Raw genomic sequence first — 13,149 nt, 5'->3', positions numbered from 1 at the left:
TTGCAATTGACAATGCTTTTCAGTTAAATTTATTTGTTGAATGAAAAATACCAAATGCTGACAGTTTCATATACCATTTGTTTCTCTACAGTACGTGAGGATCATAAAAGTATTCTTTAATTCTGTCAGTGTTCAGTTCTTTGAAATGTTAAAATACTTCTACAGGTCCTCAGGAGCAGATAATTGGAAGAGTGTAGTTTATTAAGTACAGTTCGTAGCTGCATTTGTTACGCTAAAAGTCAGGCTTTAATAACAGGTATAGTGAAGGTGCAACCATCATGCTCGTTTGAAGTATCCATGAAAAGTAACTGGCATGTTTATGTCCACTTCTGCCCTGGCAACTTCACTCATGTCCTTTGCGCTCAAGATCAAAAGGTAGCCAGGCTTTGGTCCACTTCCAGGACTAACGATAATGCTCAGGACAACACCTGAACCAAAAATAAATAGGAGTTACTTAGCTGAAGCAGTACCAGATACTTCAACAAATCTCCACTGTATCATCCAAGAAAACTGCAACGACCAATAAACCAAAATCTGAACAAGTTTTCCATTATTCTATCAGCGAATATTTGTGTACGTTTCTTTTTTTGCAATGATTATGTAAGATGGCTGGCATTAAAAGAAAGCCTTCATAACCCACTGCAGAAAAGATGTGCATAAAGAAATAACATTACCATCATCTTCTTCCAGGGCATCTGGGTGTGAAACAAAGATCGGTTCAGAGGGATAGGAATCTGGTTCTTGCCATACCCATGTCTCTCTCGTTTTGATATTTATCTTGCAAAGCTAGAAAGAGATAAGGGGTGTGTGTACTGAAGTTAATTTTTCCCTATTATATAAAGAGTTGTTAGTTGAATTCTTTGACTAACTCTGTAGATATTGCAAAATCACCACAAATTAAGACATCCATTATTTTTTACACAATGCACTCGCTATTAGAATCTGGTATGGGATGTTATCACAAAAATATGACAAAGTAATGGTCACTTTTCCATATCAAAGCTGTGTTGAAAATTAAGTCTTAGCCCAATCAATGACAGACTTTTTCTAACATGACTATGTTTTAGCATGAGGTGTAAAAGGAAAACAGAAATTTTGTGAAGAATTGATTTTAGCCCAGTGCGCAAGAATAGACAGATATTTGGCTAGATATGAAATACAGTGTTCATAAACTAATGTCCATATTGATGGATTATGTGTCTGTGTTTATAAAGAGCGAACGAATATATTTAGTACTTCGAACACCTTTTAAATGCTGGGCTGAGAATCACTTTAAATATATTTCACGTTTGAGTGAAACCAGATGACTTTTTGATTGGGCTTGATGTTAAATATTAAGAGTCTCTTGAAGATAGTGTTAAAATTGCACTAAACAGTGTTGTCTTGCACATTCCTATCAATGCCAACCCTGACCATATTAAGGAATCTTAATTTGCACCCATCTTAGCATATAATACTTACCCTGTCTGGAACAAAGTGATTCAATCCAAGTCCATATGCATATGAGTACGGTTTCCCAGCATACTTTCTATAGTTTATTTGTGGAAACTCAAAAGCTATAAAACAAAACAAGAGAACATTTACAGGAATTTGTAAGCATTTTTATCCTGCCCTTTGGCCAAAAAATGCTCAGAGAGTGGCTTACAGATCACTTTACAAACAACAAAAAACTACAATTCCTGCTGTCGGGTTTACAACTGAAAAAGTTACAACACAAATGGAAAATAGATTGGGAGGGAGGGAGGAGATATACTAGGCTGTCTTTGTTATTCTGGTTGAGGATGATCTTACCTTGGCGGGGCCCTGAAAATAAAACTTCTGGCTCCAGCCAGATGGTTTCATCACTGTGCAGAACTGCAGTAGCTGTTGTATTAGGCAATGTGATTAAGTTTTTGCCTGTGTCAGCCTAGGATAAAAAGGGAAGCTAATGAAAAAAGTAAGGAGGAGGGAACATTTTTATGCTTTCTTACAGGATATACTCCATTTTCCTACTGTACTAACAGTGCTACCAAAAAACAATTTCGGACAAAAGCTTGCAGGTAGGAGCAAGCTTGATTCACAGAATAACAACAGGCACTGTTCTGTAATGCTTTCTCATATACAGACAGCTCCCTGTTTATGTGTGTTCAATGTGTGTGCAACCGTGTAAACGTGCATCGTGCTGAACCTGGAAGTGACCAAGAAACTTCATAAAGACGTCACTGAAACATCACTAAAAGGGCAGAATGGGGACGGCGATGGGGGGCAGAATGGGGTGTTCAGTCTTTTTCAATGGGTTTCAATTATATAATTGATTTCACAGATATGTGCTGCGCCTTGAAATATAACCCCCGTGTAAATGGGACTGGCTGTAATGCAAACACACTGGTCATGCTACCCTAAAACTGCCTCTGCCACCATGAGAGGCTAGGAAGGCAGCAACACGAGAACAGGCATTTTCTGTGGTGGCCCCCACTTGTAGAATGCTCTCCCTGGGGAGGCTTGCCTGGCACCTTCACTACATATATTTAGGCACCAGACAGAAACTCTGCAACCAGGCCTTTGGAATCATTGACAAAATACATCAATGAAACTAGATTCCATTTAAGGAAAACTGATTCTTCAGCTGTTGTTCAGGCTTTGCGAGTTCAAAGACATAGAACTCATATTTCACTATTGCAGGTACCTTCTCAATGTTTAGGGGAAGGACGTATCGACGAACTTCAGGTTGAGGAGCCTTCTGGGCATTTTTCTTCACTTCTTCCCAGTTCTCCCGTAAATTGGCTAAATATAAGTAATTGTAAACAAACTCAAACCTGTAGGAGGATAAAAGTATGAGCATTCAAATGTTGAAAGCAAGCAGTTAATGACATCTTCTAACATGGTTTTGTTGTGATACTGTAGAAGCAAGAGATGGGTCCAATTTCCTGAAGAGTCCTGGCCCACAAAATTTGTTTGACAATTGCTGCATATAATAAAATATAGAGCACAACCATTCTTTCAAAGTAGGTGGCATTAAAAAAACAACAAAAAGCTAGCAGAATTGAGCATGCAACCCTAAGGATCTAGAAACAGGATCCAGAAAATCAGTAAGACTTGTTCGTTTATTCAGCTGATCCCTTTTGTCTCTGCAAAATTACTCCCAAAGTATTAGGATATATTCTAGCATGCATATTCTATTACTCTTAAAAAGAAAGCTGACAAAATCCTTTGGTATTTGACACATGCTGCTTGACAGAGCTCTTTTGAGTGCTATGGCAACGCTCAGGTTGTATTCTAAATGATAGTTTGCTGCATCATTTGAGTGTTGCAGGAAGCCATGGTTTGATTAACCACAAATAAACTTGGTAAGACACATGCACTAGAGGAGGAGGAGGAAGCATGCGAACAAAGGGAACATTCCTCATCCTCCAAACTGCGGTTTGGAGAATCACCTGAAAGCAACCTTCTTGTCAATACCCACCCCTTCCATGTGCATAAATCCACAACCAGAAAACCGTGATCTTCATAGGTGTTGATGTGATGAAAAAGGTTAAAAGGTGAAGTCCTGTATTTGATGTTGAAGTACTTCTTCTTTTTCCTATCAGCTACATGCATCCATACCTAAAAGATAAATCACACTGTTGAACTGTGCGAACCCAGAAAATAGCATCTACTGCTTTGTGCCCTTAGATAATATACTTTTAGCTTATTTTATTTAGTAAATTGCAGAGCAACGTCACTTACCCCCATTTTTTCATTTGACTCAAAACAATCCATGTAGTTGGCACCCCAAAGACTCCAGGAAGAAAGAAACTTGAGCAAGTTGATTTTCACTGGTGTTTCCACAAATACGATGTAATTTGGAGTCATTCCAAAGCTGTTCAGAAATATAGTTATGGGTTTTATTTCAGGCGATGCATGAAAGTGTGCAATATTCAGCTGCATGCTGTTTCTTCCCGTTTTTAATTGCTAATTTAATTCAATCTTATCTGTCAATAATAAATAAGGGCTTTTACATATGGGGCAAACAATTTTCTGTTAGAAATGTGTGCTTTCAAATATGGATTGATTATATGAATGATATATTGGTCAGGGACATCATTAAAAGCTTTTAGAACATCAAAATGAAGAGTATCTACCTGAATACCAACCCTCTCCATGTGCTTATTTGCACTTCCAGAAAATACCTAAAATGTAAGTTAGGCAGTACAAACTTTTGAAGATTCTATTCTCTTTACTTGATCACATTCTCTCTTTAGCAATGCTTTCCATGCTACATGTGCCATAGAGAGAAATGAGGGGCAGATGGGGCTCGTCAACCTGGGAAGGGAGCCCATTTAAGAGAAGGAAAACTCCTAAACCTCCATAACCTTGTGAGATATCTTCAGGGAAGTAAACCCTACACAAATCCAGAGTTGAGTCCCTAAGACAGTTGGATGGCACCCTGTACGCCTCCTGGCAACTCCTGCTGCCAAGCTGGTGCCAAACGTATTGCTCAGCTTTCCTTTGGACTACATCAGTGAAGCCGGGAAGGGGGTCTTGTCATCTGGGCAGCCCAGGACTTCCATACACACTGCCCAGGCTCGCGCCCCAGAGAGGTCACTTCAGTGCTGCTAATGCAGCAAAAACAATGCAGGAGACAGCAGTTATGTGTTACCAGTCTCTGCAGCCACAGCAGGTGCTGTGATTCTCCAGCTGTTTGACTTCACTCCTAGAGGTGCACTCCATTGTCTCTCAAGAGAGATGGGTGCCAACAATATAGCCCTTTTATATTAGCTGAAGTCATGTTTATATTGTTGGCTTATATTAGAGGGTGGAATTTTACCTGTGCACATAAGACGGCTTGAACCTGTCACTGCAAGGAAACTGAACAATCACCTCACATTTGGTCATTGGATCTTTCTTATCTAAAAAGAATATATATATATATAAATTCATCTGCTGATCTTGTACAAGCCAATGAATGAGAATTGCATACAAGAACAAGAAAACCGGTGCGGTAGATGAAAAAATTGTGTAATCATACTCAGGAGTAGACCCACTGAAACTAATGGACAGACCTAACTTAGGTCCATTAGTTTAAAGGGGTCTAACTCTGAGTAGAACTTAGTTACAACTCAATCATTCTGTCTTCAAACACAAGCACTGCTTCTCTGAAAATGAGCTCGCCATTACAAAAACTTCTTCTGATGCTTTTTTGCAAAACACACAGCTTCTGACACTTTAGCAACTGTGTAAGAGAAGGAAAAGTGACAGAAATCATAAGAAAAGCGAGAAGTGTTGCACTATGTGTAGCGGATAGATTTTACTCATAATGGAAAAGGAACAATGCTGTCACATTCTAAGTGCGGAGATGTTTTTCGGAAGTGAACAAACCTGCTTGCAGGGGAGGTATCCGTACAACGTTGTAGGCAATGGAAAAATTCTTTCCAAAGCAGTTGCCCATATTGTAAACAGTTCCATCATTCTCAACATGGGGGTGTGCTGTTACTCCATTGATAGAAACGTATTTGCTGATATCCACCTGGAGAGCATAATAGAAAGATGCCTTGTTCATCTGGGGTTGATGGATGGATGGCGGCTAACAGATTGAGGTTGAATCCTGACAAGACAGTAGTACTGTTTTGGGGGGGCAGGCAGGTGTGGGGGACTCCCTGGTCCTGAATGGGGTAACTGTACCCCTGAAGGACCAGGTGCACAGCCTGGGAGTCATTCTGGACTCATAGCTGTCCATGGAGGTGCAGGTCAATTCTGTGTCCAGGGCAGCTGTCTACCAGCTCCACCTTGTGGATGAGACCCTACCTTCCTGCAGACTGTCTCACTAGAGTGGTGCATGCTCTGATTATCTCCCACTTGGACTACTGCAATGCACTCTACGTGGGGCTACCTTTAAAGGTGACTCAGAAACTACAACTAATCCAGAATACGGCAGCTAGACTGGTGACTCGGAGTGGCTGCGGGACCATTTCATCTTCATTGGCTCCCAGTGTGTTTCTGAGCACAATTCAAAGTGTTGTTGCTGACCTTTAAAGCCCTAAATGGCCTTGGCCCAGTATACCTGAAGGAGGATCTCCTCCCCAATCGTTCAACCTGGACACCGAGGTCCAGTGCCGAGGGCCTTCTGGCCATTTCCTCACCGCGAGAAGTGAGGTTGCAGGGAACCAGGCAGAGGGCCTTCTCAGCAGTGGCGCCCGCCCTGTGGAACGCCCTCCCATCAGATGTCAAGGAAATAAACAACTATCTGACTTTTAGAAGACATCAGAAGGCAGCACTGTATCGGGAAGTTTTTCCATGTTCGATGTTTTAGTATGTTCTGATATATGCTGTGAGCTGCCCAGAGCGGCTGGGGAAACCCAGCCAAATGGGTGGGGTATAAATAAAAAAATTATTATGACTTTAGACACAAAAAAATCTAAAAAGAAGCAAGCTATTTGCCAGGGGAAAAAAAATCAAACTGATCAACAAGGAATACGACATTTTAAAAGAGAGGTTTGATATTGTCCAGTTCTTCTGATTTGGTAATATAACCCCCCCCCCCCCATCAACTGGGACTGGATGGGCCTGTTGGAAAGTTTTACAGTGAAGGCTTTGTGCCTGTGTCTTGAGTCCTTGATTATTCCCAGAATGATTTTGAATACTGCAGTAGCCCCTACACACATTGGGCTGGATCCAGAGTTCCTATAAGCAGAGTTCCACTCACAAGACATCCCTGCTACAAGGAAGGGGGAAAAGATTGTTCTTTCCTCAGCCCCCACCAATTCCTCTCTGTACAGTTCCCTGAAAAGGTTGAGTAGTCACCTGAAAAAGTTTCCCCTTCCTCTAGCCGGAGGAGACCTTTTGCTAGATTTCAGCCCCACAGAATTTCCTAAACGGAGGCAATCGCTGTAGGAAAAAATAATTCTACATACTTGGAAATGTATGAATGCAATGTTATTTTGCCATAAAATGTATGTTGCACATTGACATTGCAACATGTCCTTGCAGTAATTTTGATAAACACGCTGCTGCTAAGACATAACTATTTATGCAGTTTTTTCATGCACAAAAACTATGTCTTGCAATGAAAAACAACCCCTGACTCTAATCTCTTAATGATGGCATTGTCCCGTCCTCTGGTACCACCTATAAGGAGGTCTGCCTGCTCGTACCAGCTGCGATATATTTATAGCAAATTCTGTAAAACTACTGGTCTCTTTACAGCTCTTGCTGAAGCACGACATCTATAAAGCTAACACGGCCACTTTACGATGTCATAAATCCAGTTATGAATGCCCCACAAGTGGTAGTAACCAGCAGAATGTCATTGGAATGTCATTTGGCTCTGGCATAAATACCAAAAATGTCCGCGTTTGCATGATATTTACTAGTGCATTCTGAGAGCACAGACTTTGCAAAATATTTATTGCAGTATTCCAATGTCTGGACTAGATTCTAGTGGGGAGAGAGGTCTGGCATGTAGGAACTCTGCCACAGAACTCATATACAGCCAGAGAGTTCTCCAATCAGATATTGTGTTGCAGGTGTGTCACCAAAAGCATTTTTTCCTTTTCCTTTTTGCATTTCACCTCAACCTCTACCATCTATCCATCTACCCATCCATCCATATGTATCTTTTTTTTATTTACCTTTTTAATTGTTTCCAAATTATCTGGGTTAATTTTTGTTAGGAAGTTTGTCTCGGTACAGGCATAAAAATCTTCACCCACGGGGTACACATTCACCAGGGCATTGTCAGTGACCTCCACACCTTGAAAGTATGAAAAAAATCTGCCAAACAGAACCAACAAGGACACTAGATTATTTCTTCTGGTGGGGGGAAAAAAAGAACACGGCTTCATCCCCTACAATATGCCTTTGTTTCGTCACCTGGAAAATATATTCTTGCATGGATCTGGGTAAGCATAGGTGCCAAATTCTGTAATCACGATTCTTTTCTCGGTCATTGCCCTTACATAGGCATCGGTCCGGATAAACCTATAGAGGAAGAAGAAAGGTTGCTTTGGTCTGGTATGTTGGAATCCTCAGGTCACCTAGGACAGTGTTTCTCAACCAGTGTGCCTCCAGATGTTTTGGGACTACAACTCCCATCATTCCTGACCACTGGTCTTGCTAGCTAGGGATGATGGGAGTTGTAGTCCCAAAACATCTGGAGGCACACTGGTTGAGAAACACTGACCTAGGACGAGTGCGCTTCCCATGCTGCCTGTCACATGCTCCAGGAGGGATGGCATCGGCATGGGAATCAGCTCTTGTCATAGCATCTTGGATTTCTGGAGATGCATGGGAAGGTGATGCTGTTGCTGGGTTGCTGAGAGTAACTGTAGAATGGGCCCGAAGTGGTATGTCACATATCTGCTCAAATGACCCTAACTATATGGATGGAAGTTACAGACATTGTCAAGAAGCGACAAAGGAGTAGCCACCAGAGTGGAGTCCTCGTGCTGTTACCAGCAACGTGTGAATAAGGATGGAAGTAGAAGAGGCATGGAACAAATTCTAGAAAAGGCTGGGGTGGAGGTGGGGAGCTGTGTGCAGGATGGAGTAAGCCAGGCATCCCCAAACTGCGGCCCCCCAGATGTTTTGGCCTACAACTCCCATGATCCCTAGCTAAGAGGACCAGTGGTCAGGGATGATGGGAATTGTAGTCCAAAACATCTGGAGGGCCGAAGTTTGGGGATGCTTGGAGTAAGCCAACCCTGAGCGCCCTTGTTGCCTGAACTTTGGATATTATTAACCCCTGACATTTCAATGTTCACCATGCTATGCAATCCTTAACGTTATTGTCCAGAAAGCCTGTGAGGCAGATCGCCGATCCCCATTTCCTAGAACATAAAATATAGCCAAAATGCATTATTAGCTCTGGAACAGAATGTTTTTAAAATTAAATTTGATTTGGACAAAGTCCTTGCCTTGGGCTTGTTTGGTGGGGAATGCTAAGTAGGAAAAATGCAGGTGCTTACCTCCTGTGATAAGTGACATGCCCCTCCTTGAAGTCAAACTTGTGAAGAAGTGCTTGGCCGTCAAACAAATGATAAAATGGTTCTGAGCCAACTTCAAATAAACCCGGCCCGCATCTGAGTAAACTGCCTCTGAGCCAGACTGGAATCCTGCCTATTGCAATGGTAGCAAAAAGCATCGTCACATATTTAAGAAATAAAAGGCCCCATTGGAGATGCCAATTGTGTTCGACTAAGAAATCAGGCTGCTAAGCAGCCTATTGACTAAGTGGTCTGAAGTCTTCCCTTATTCTTTGTATCAATATATTTGTGAGGGGAGAGGGGAGGACTAGCTCCTAAGGGCTGGTCACCCCTCACAGAATCAAACTGACAAGGGTGGCAGCCGAGAAAAGAAGAGTAAGGTTGGAAAACATGAGGGTGGTAATCTCCCGTGTCATCTTCTGGCCCCACAGGCTGCCTTCCCAGATGCTGTTGCAAGTGTAGGACAGCATGAGGCCTGGTCCCACCCGACATACGCTCACACCAAGCTAACACAAACAGATTGTAAGGCAAAACAAAATAAAAAAATCCTTCCAGTAGCACCTTAGAGACCAACTAAGTTTGTCATAGGTATGAGCTTTCGTGTGCAGGAACACTTCTTCAGATACCATGCACACGAAAGCTCATACAGTACCTATGACAAACTTAGTTGGTCTCTAAGGTGCTACCGGAAGGATTTTTTTTTATTTTTTATTTACTGCATCAGACCAACACGGCTACCTACCTGTAACTAGATTGTAAGGCAGCAGCTGATTTCTGGATACTATTAAAAAGCAGCAAATTGTCAGTTGCTTGGATAAATATATTTCCCCCTCTGACTGGGCAATGACTGGGAAGGGATAGCAAATTTGGGTTTTCTGCCTCAGGGACCATAACGTCTCTGGGGAGGAACATCACAGAGGTTCTCCAAGGTACTATAGATTCTAGCTATTATTTTACTTACATTACATGAACCCCAAGAATGGGGCTAAATAAATACATTTGTTATCCAGCAAAAAGAAAGATTTGACGTTCTGTTTAGAAGATGTTTACCAAACTTAGAAGTCTACTTCTGCACTGAAGAAAGTCTTACTGTACAAAGGCCAGAGGGTGGGGAGAGCAAAAGTTTTGTTTCGTGGAAGGCATTTGAAAGAAGGGCAGGTCGAGAGATTTGTTGCTTTGTTAGAGTATTGAATAATTTCTATTGCCATGTTCCAGGATTGTCAGGTTAACTTGAATGGTATTTAATTAGTCCAGGTATGCGGCAGGATTTCAGGGCTTGTGCTGATTAGGTCAACCATTCTAATTTGTGGATTTTCAGCATGAGGCTATGGAAATGCAATATTTGACTTTAATTAAATAAATTAGTATTACAACAAATAACACCCAAGGTTTCTCCATCTCTCCCTCTGTATCTCCCCCCCCCCGCCCCCAATAAAGGTTTGCTCATGAAGGAAAATAGCACACTGGGGCAATCTGGAAAGAAAAGATTAGAAATCCACATACCTGTGACATTAGCAGTTATTGGTGAGGAGAGTTCCTCCACGGTATCAAAGAGCTTCTTGTATCCACCTGCTGGATGTTCAACTCTGAAGGGTGTTAAGAAAACAAAGCGTGAGCAAGTCCTTCCAACTATTGGATGAAGGTTAGAACAGAGCTATACATTTGACAAGAATTGCTTTGGCCAGCATAAACAGGAGGCAAGGTAACTTGAGATGAAATGTATGATTGTGTCACTGCCTGCCCCCCCCCATAAAATTGGTAGTGTTTTTAGAGAAATGTGGCGATACTTCACTTTGTAGAGCAGGTTATGGCCAAGTGAGAGTGCTGAATATATTTCCAGAAATCGGCACAGCATTCCTCCAGCCAAATGCAAGCTTCCCCATGACCAAATCACATTGAACATGGACTGAAGGCGCAGGTTACTTATTCTCACAAGTGCCAGGCATCATGTTCCAGAAACACACTGATCCTGCTCTCACCACAGGGTGAACTCTCCTATTCCAGTACCCTCCCAACACATGTTGGTCACAATTCAAAGAACTATGCTTGCAATGGATTAAGCTTTAACAATAAAAATCACAGAATCAGGAGTCCAGCTTTACTACTGTTTCAGGCCTGCCTACCCTGCCACAAGAATCTGTGGATTCTTGTTAGAATATCATGCATGTCCCATAGGCGGCAGCAGCAGCAGCAGCAGCAGCAGCAGCATGTGAAGACGACTGACTCTTGGCTTCTGATAAATTTGCAAGCTGCAAGACACTAGTGACATTATCACACTTTACTGGGTTGACATTTAAACTCTATGCAAACCAAAGCCCAGGGAAGGTACTTACTGGCAGGCCATTTTCTCCCCAGGAAAAGATTTGAACTTCCCTGAGCCAAATGCAGAGTACGGCAGTCAGAGATGTGTGCTGGGTATTTATATGAACGTTAGGTGGTACTGACGGGAGCAACAGCTTTATGGAAACATATGAGCCAATCAGCTGGGCCTTGGGGAACAGAAGCATCTTTCACCGCTCAAATCCTCCCGAAGCTTTATGAGATTTCACCCCTCTGCTCAAGAGAGGCCTTTGAATGTTTTCCAGTGACCTAAATCTCCATGCAGAAGTGGATTACAATGAAACAACAAGGGGGAAGAAAGCGGACTATAGTCACACAGCCTGTAACGTGCTCACTGCTTGGCACAAAACCTTTGCCCCATTACCCAAACCTCCAGCTTGGAGGAACTGGCCCTCGGCTCACTGCTGGCTCCAAGAGACTGGACTACGCAGGCTGCCAGATGCCTCATTTTATGTAACAGAGTCTCTCTGATGGACATGAGAAGCAGAAGATTGCAGCAGCTGCCAATGGCATCCGTATTTAACCTGTCCTTAAATCCAATCACAGCTGTGTAGGTTATACTTCATTATACACCTAAACAATTTGGTAAAGTTCTATTTTAACAGAGGAATCTCTGCCTCCTCCCAAATTAAAAAAAGAAGTTTTATTAAAAACACTGCATCTGTATTTGGACAATAGCAGAAACACCTTTGTCACTTATCTGTTCAGTTTTTAGCACCAGAGCAAGCAATGTGCGGCCTCTGAAAGTGCATTAGAAAGTCATGCATGGACTGCAGCCAAATAACTTTTACTCAGAGTCGACCCACTGAAATTCTTAGTTCTATGTGACGAATGTTGGTCGATTACAACTCCTTGTTTCCTTTTCTCAATTTTGGCAGCAAGCGATTTTCACAGTGCAGCCTTTGCCAACCTGATGCCTTCAAGATGTTTGGGAGCACAAGCCCCATGGTGGCTGGAGCTGCGAGAAGCTGTAGTCCAAAACAGCTGAAAGGCACCAGGGTTCGGGAAAGGCTGGCTTAAGAGACTATAAAATACACAAATTATCATCTTGCATTGGACTAAGGCATGCAGGCTTTGGGGCTATACATAACTATTAACTGTAGTTCGTAGAAATAGGCAGTTGTATTAATGGGAATAGTACAAGTTAAATCAGATTGTTACTCTCTCAAACATTGCGAGCATTGTGCCTGTGTTGCAAAACACACATGGCTTCTTAATAGGTATCAGAGAAAGGAATATGACCAAACAAATCTTTAATTCCCAGTAATCGTTTTTCTTGTGCAATTAAGCTGCAAAGGCTACATTCTGAAAGGTGTCTAGCTTTGCTTATATGGAACTATAAAGTGTAGTAGGTCTGCCATAAAGAATATCACTTGAAAGCGTAAAGGACTCAGATAAAACATACCTGAAAATTATTTCCGTTGTTCCAGTTTGCCTTCTTATGTTATTTTCCAAAAAGACTTTGAAGCTGATTCTGTGAAACACTGTTCTAACCTTGAAGAAATGCTCAGGAGGGCTGAAAACATTAGTTAGCTGCTGTGTGATGGCTCTTGCAACTTAATTAACATTAATTAAATTTGGCGGAAGTGAATGAATCTCTGATACAAAAGGGACTGAAGGCATGTGTTGCAAGTGTAGCCAAAGGCCAGAAAATGGTAGGGATCATGAAGAGAGGATGGAAATGGGCATATTAAATTATCAGCAATACTGGCACATTCCCCTCCTCCACTGGAAATATCTGTCACACATAAAAAGATAGCAAATAGTGGCTTAGAAGGATTGACAGGCTCAGGGCTAAGAGTCAGCATTAAGAAAAAAGGGATAAACCTATCATACTTTCGCATGGAAATGAAGGTATCTAAAAACCCAG

The 13,149-nt window shown here is 41.9% G+C and overlaps 1 protein-coding gene across 2 annotated transcripts; it reads right to left on the bottom strand.

Annotated features, from left to right (window-relative positions):
- Positions 1-11: 11 nt before the first annotated feature.
- On the bottom strand, positions 12-11,332 carry RPE65 (retinoid isomerohydrolase RPE65). Of its 2 annotated transcripts, none has more exons than XM_035122548.3 (14): positions 11,063-11,332; positions 10,443-10,525; positions 8,922-9,072; positions 7,828-7,935; positions 7,587-7,728; positions 5,338-5,485; positions 4,787-4,868; positions 3,706-3,838; positions 3,443-3,582; positions 2,666-2,795; positions 1,792-1,906; positions 1,462-1,556; positions 675-786; positions 12-428 (listed from the first exon to the last, which is right to left on the bottom strand). In XM_035122548.3, the coding sequence occupies exons 4-14, from the start codon at positions 7,902-7,904 to the stop codon at positions 277-279; spliced, it is 1,326 nt and encodes a 441-aa protein (XP_034978439.1). In that variant the 5' UTR covers positions 7,905-7,935; positions 8,922-9,072; positions 10,443-10,525; positions 11,063-11,332; the 3' UTR covers positions 12-276. The 2 variants fall into 2 exon arrangements, with proteins under 2 accessions (XP_034978439.1, XP_034978438.1); XM_035122547.3 differs by having other exon boundaries at positions 11,273-11,332.
- Positions 11,333-13,149: the final 1,817 nt, after the last annotated feature.

This window comes from Zootoca vivipara, chromosome 7 (assembly GCF_965207765.1).
Source record: "Zootoca vivipara chromosome 7, rZooViv2.hap1.1, whole genome shotgun sequence".
In the NCBI taxonomy this organism is placed as follows: Eukaryota; Metazoa; Chordata; class Lepidosauria; order Squamata; family Lacertidae; genus Zootoca; species Zootoca vivipara.
This window is presented reverse-complemented; position numbering and strand designations above follow the sequence as displayed.

Bases quoted from the DNA above. Each gene is read 5' to 3' on its own strand.
- RPE65 (XM_035122547.3), bottom strand. The intron at 7,729-7,827 runs GTGACGAAACAA...TCTGTTTGGCAG, and splicing joins TGCAAGAATATATTTTCCAG to ATTTTTTTCATACTTTCAAG. The intron at 1,907-2,665 runs GTACCTGCAATA...TTTTTATCCTAG, and splicing joins TTCCCCTAAACATTGAGAAG to GCTGACACAGGCAAAAACTT.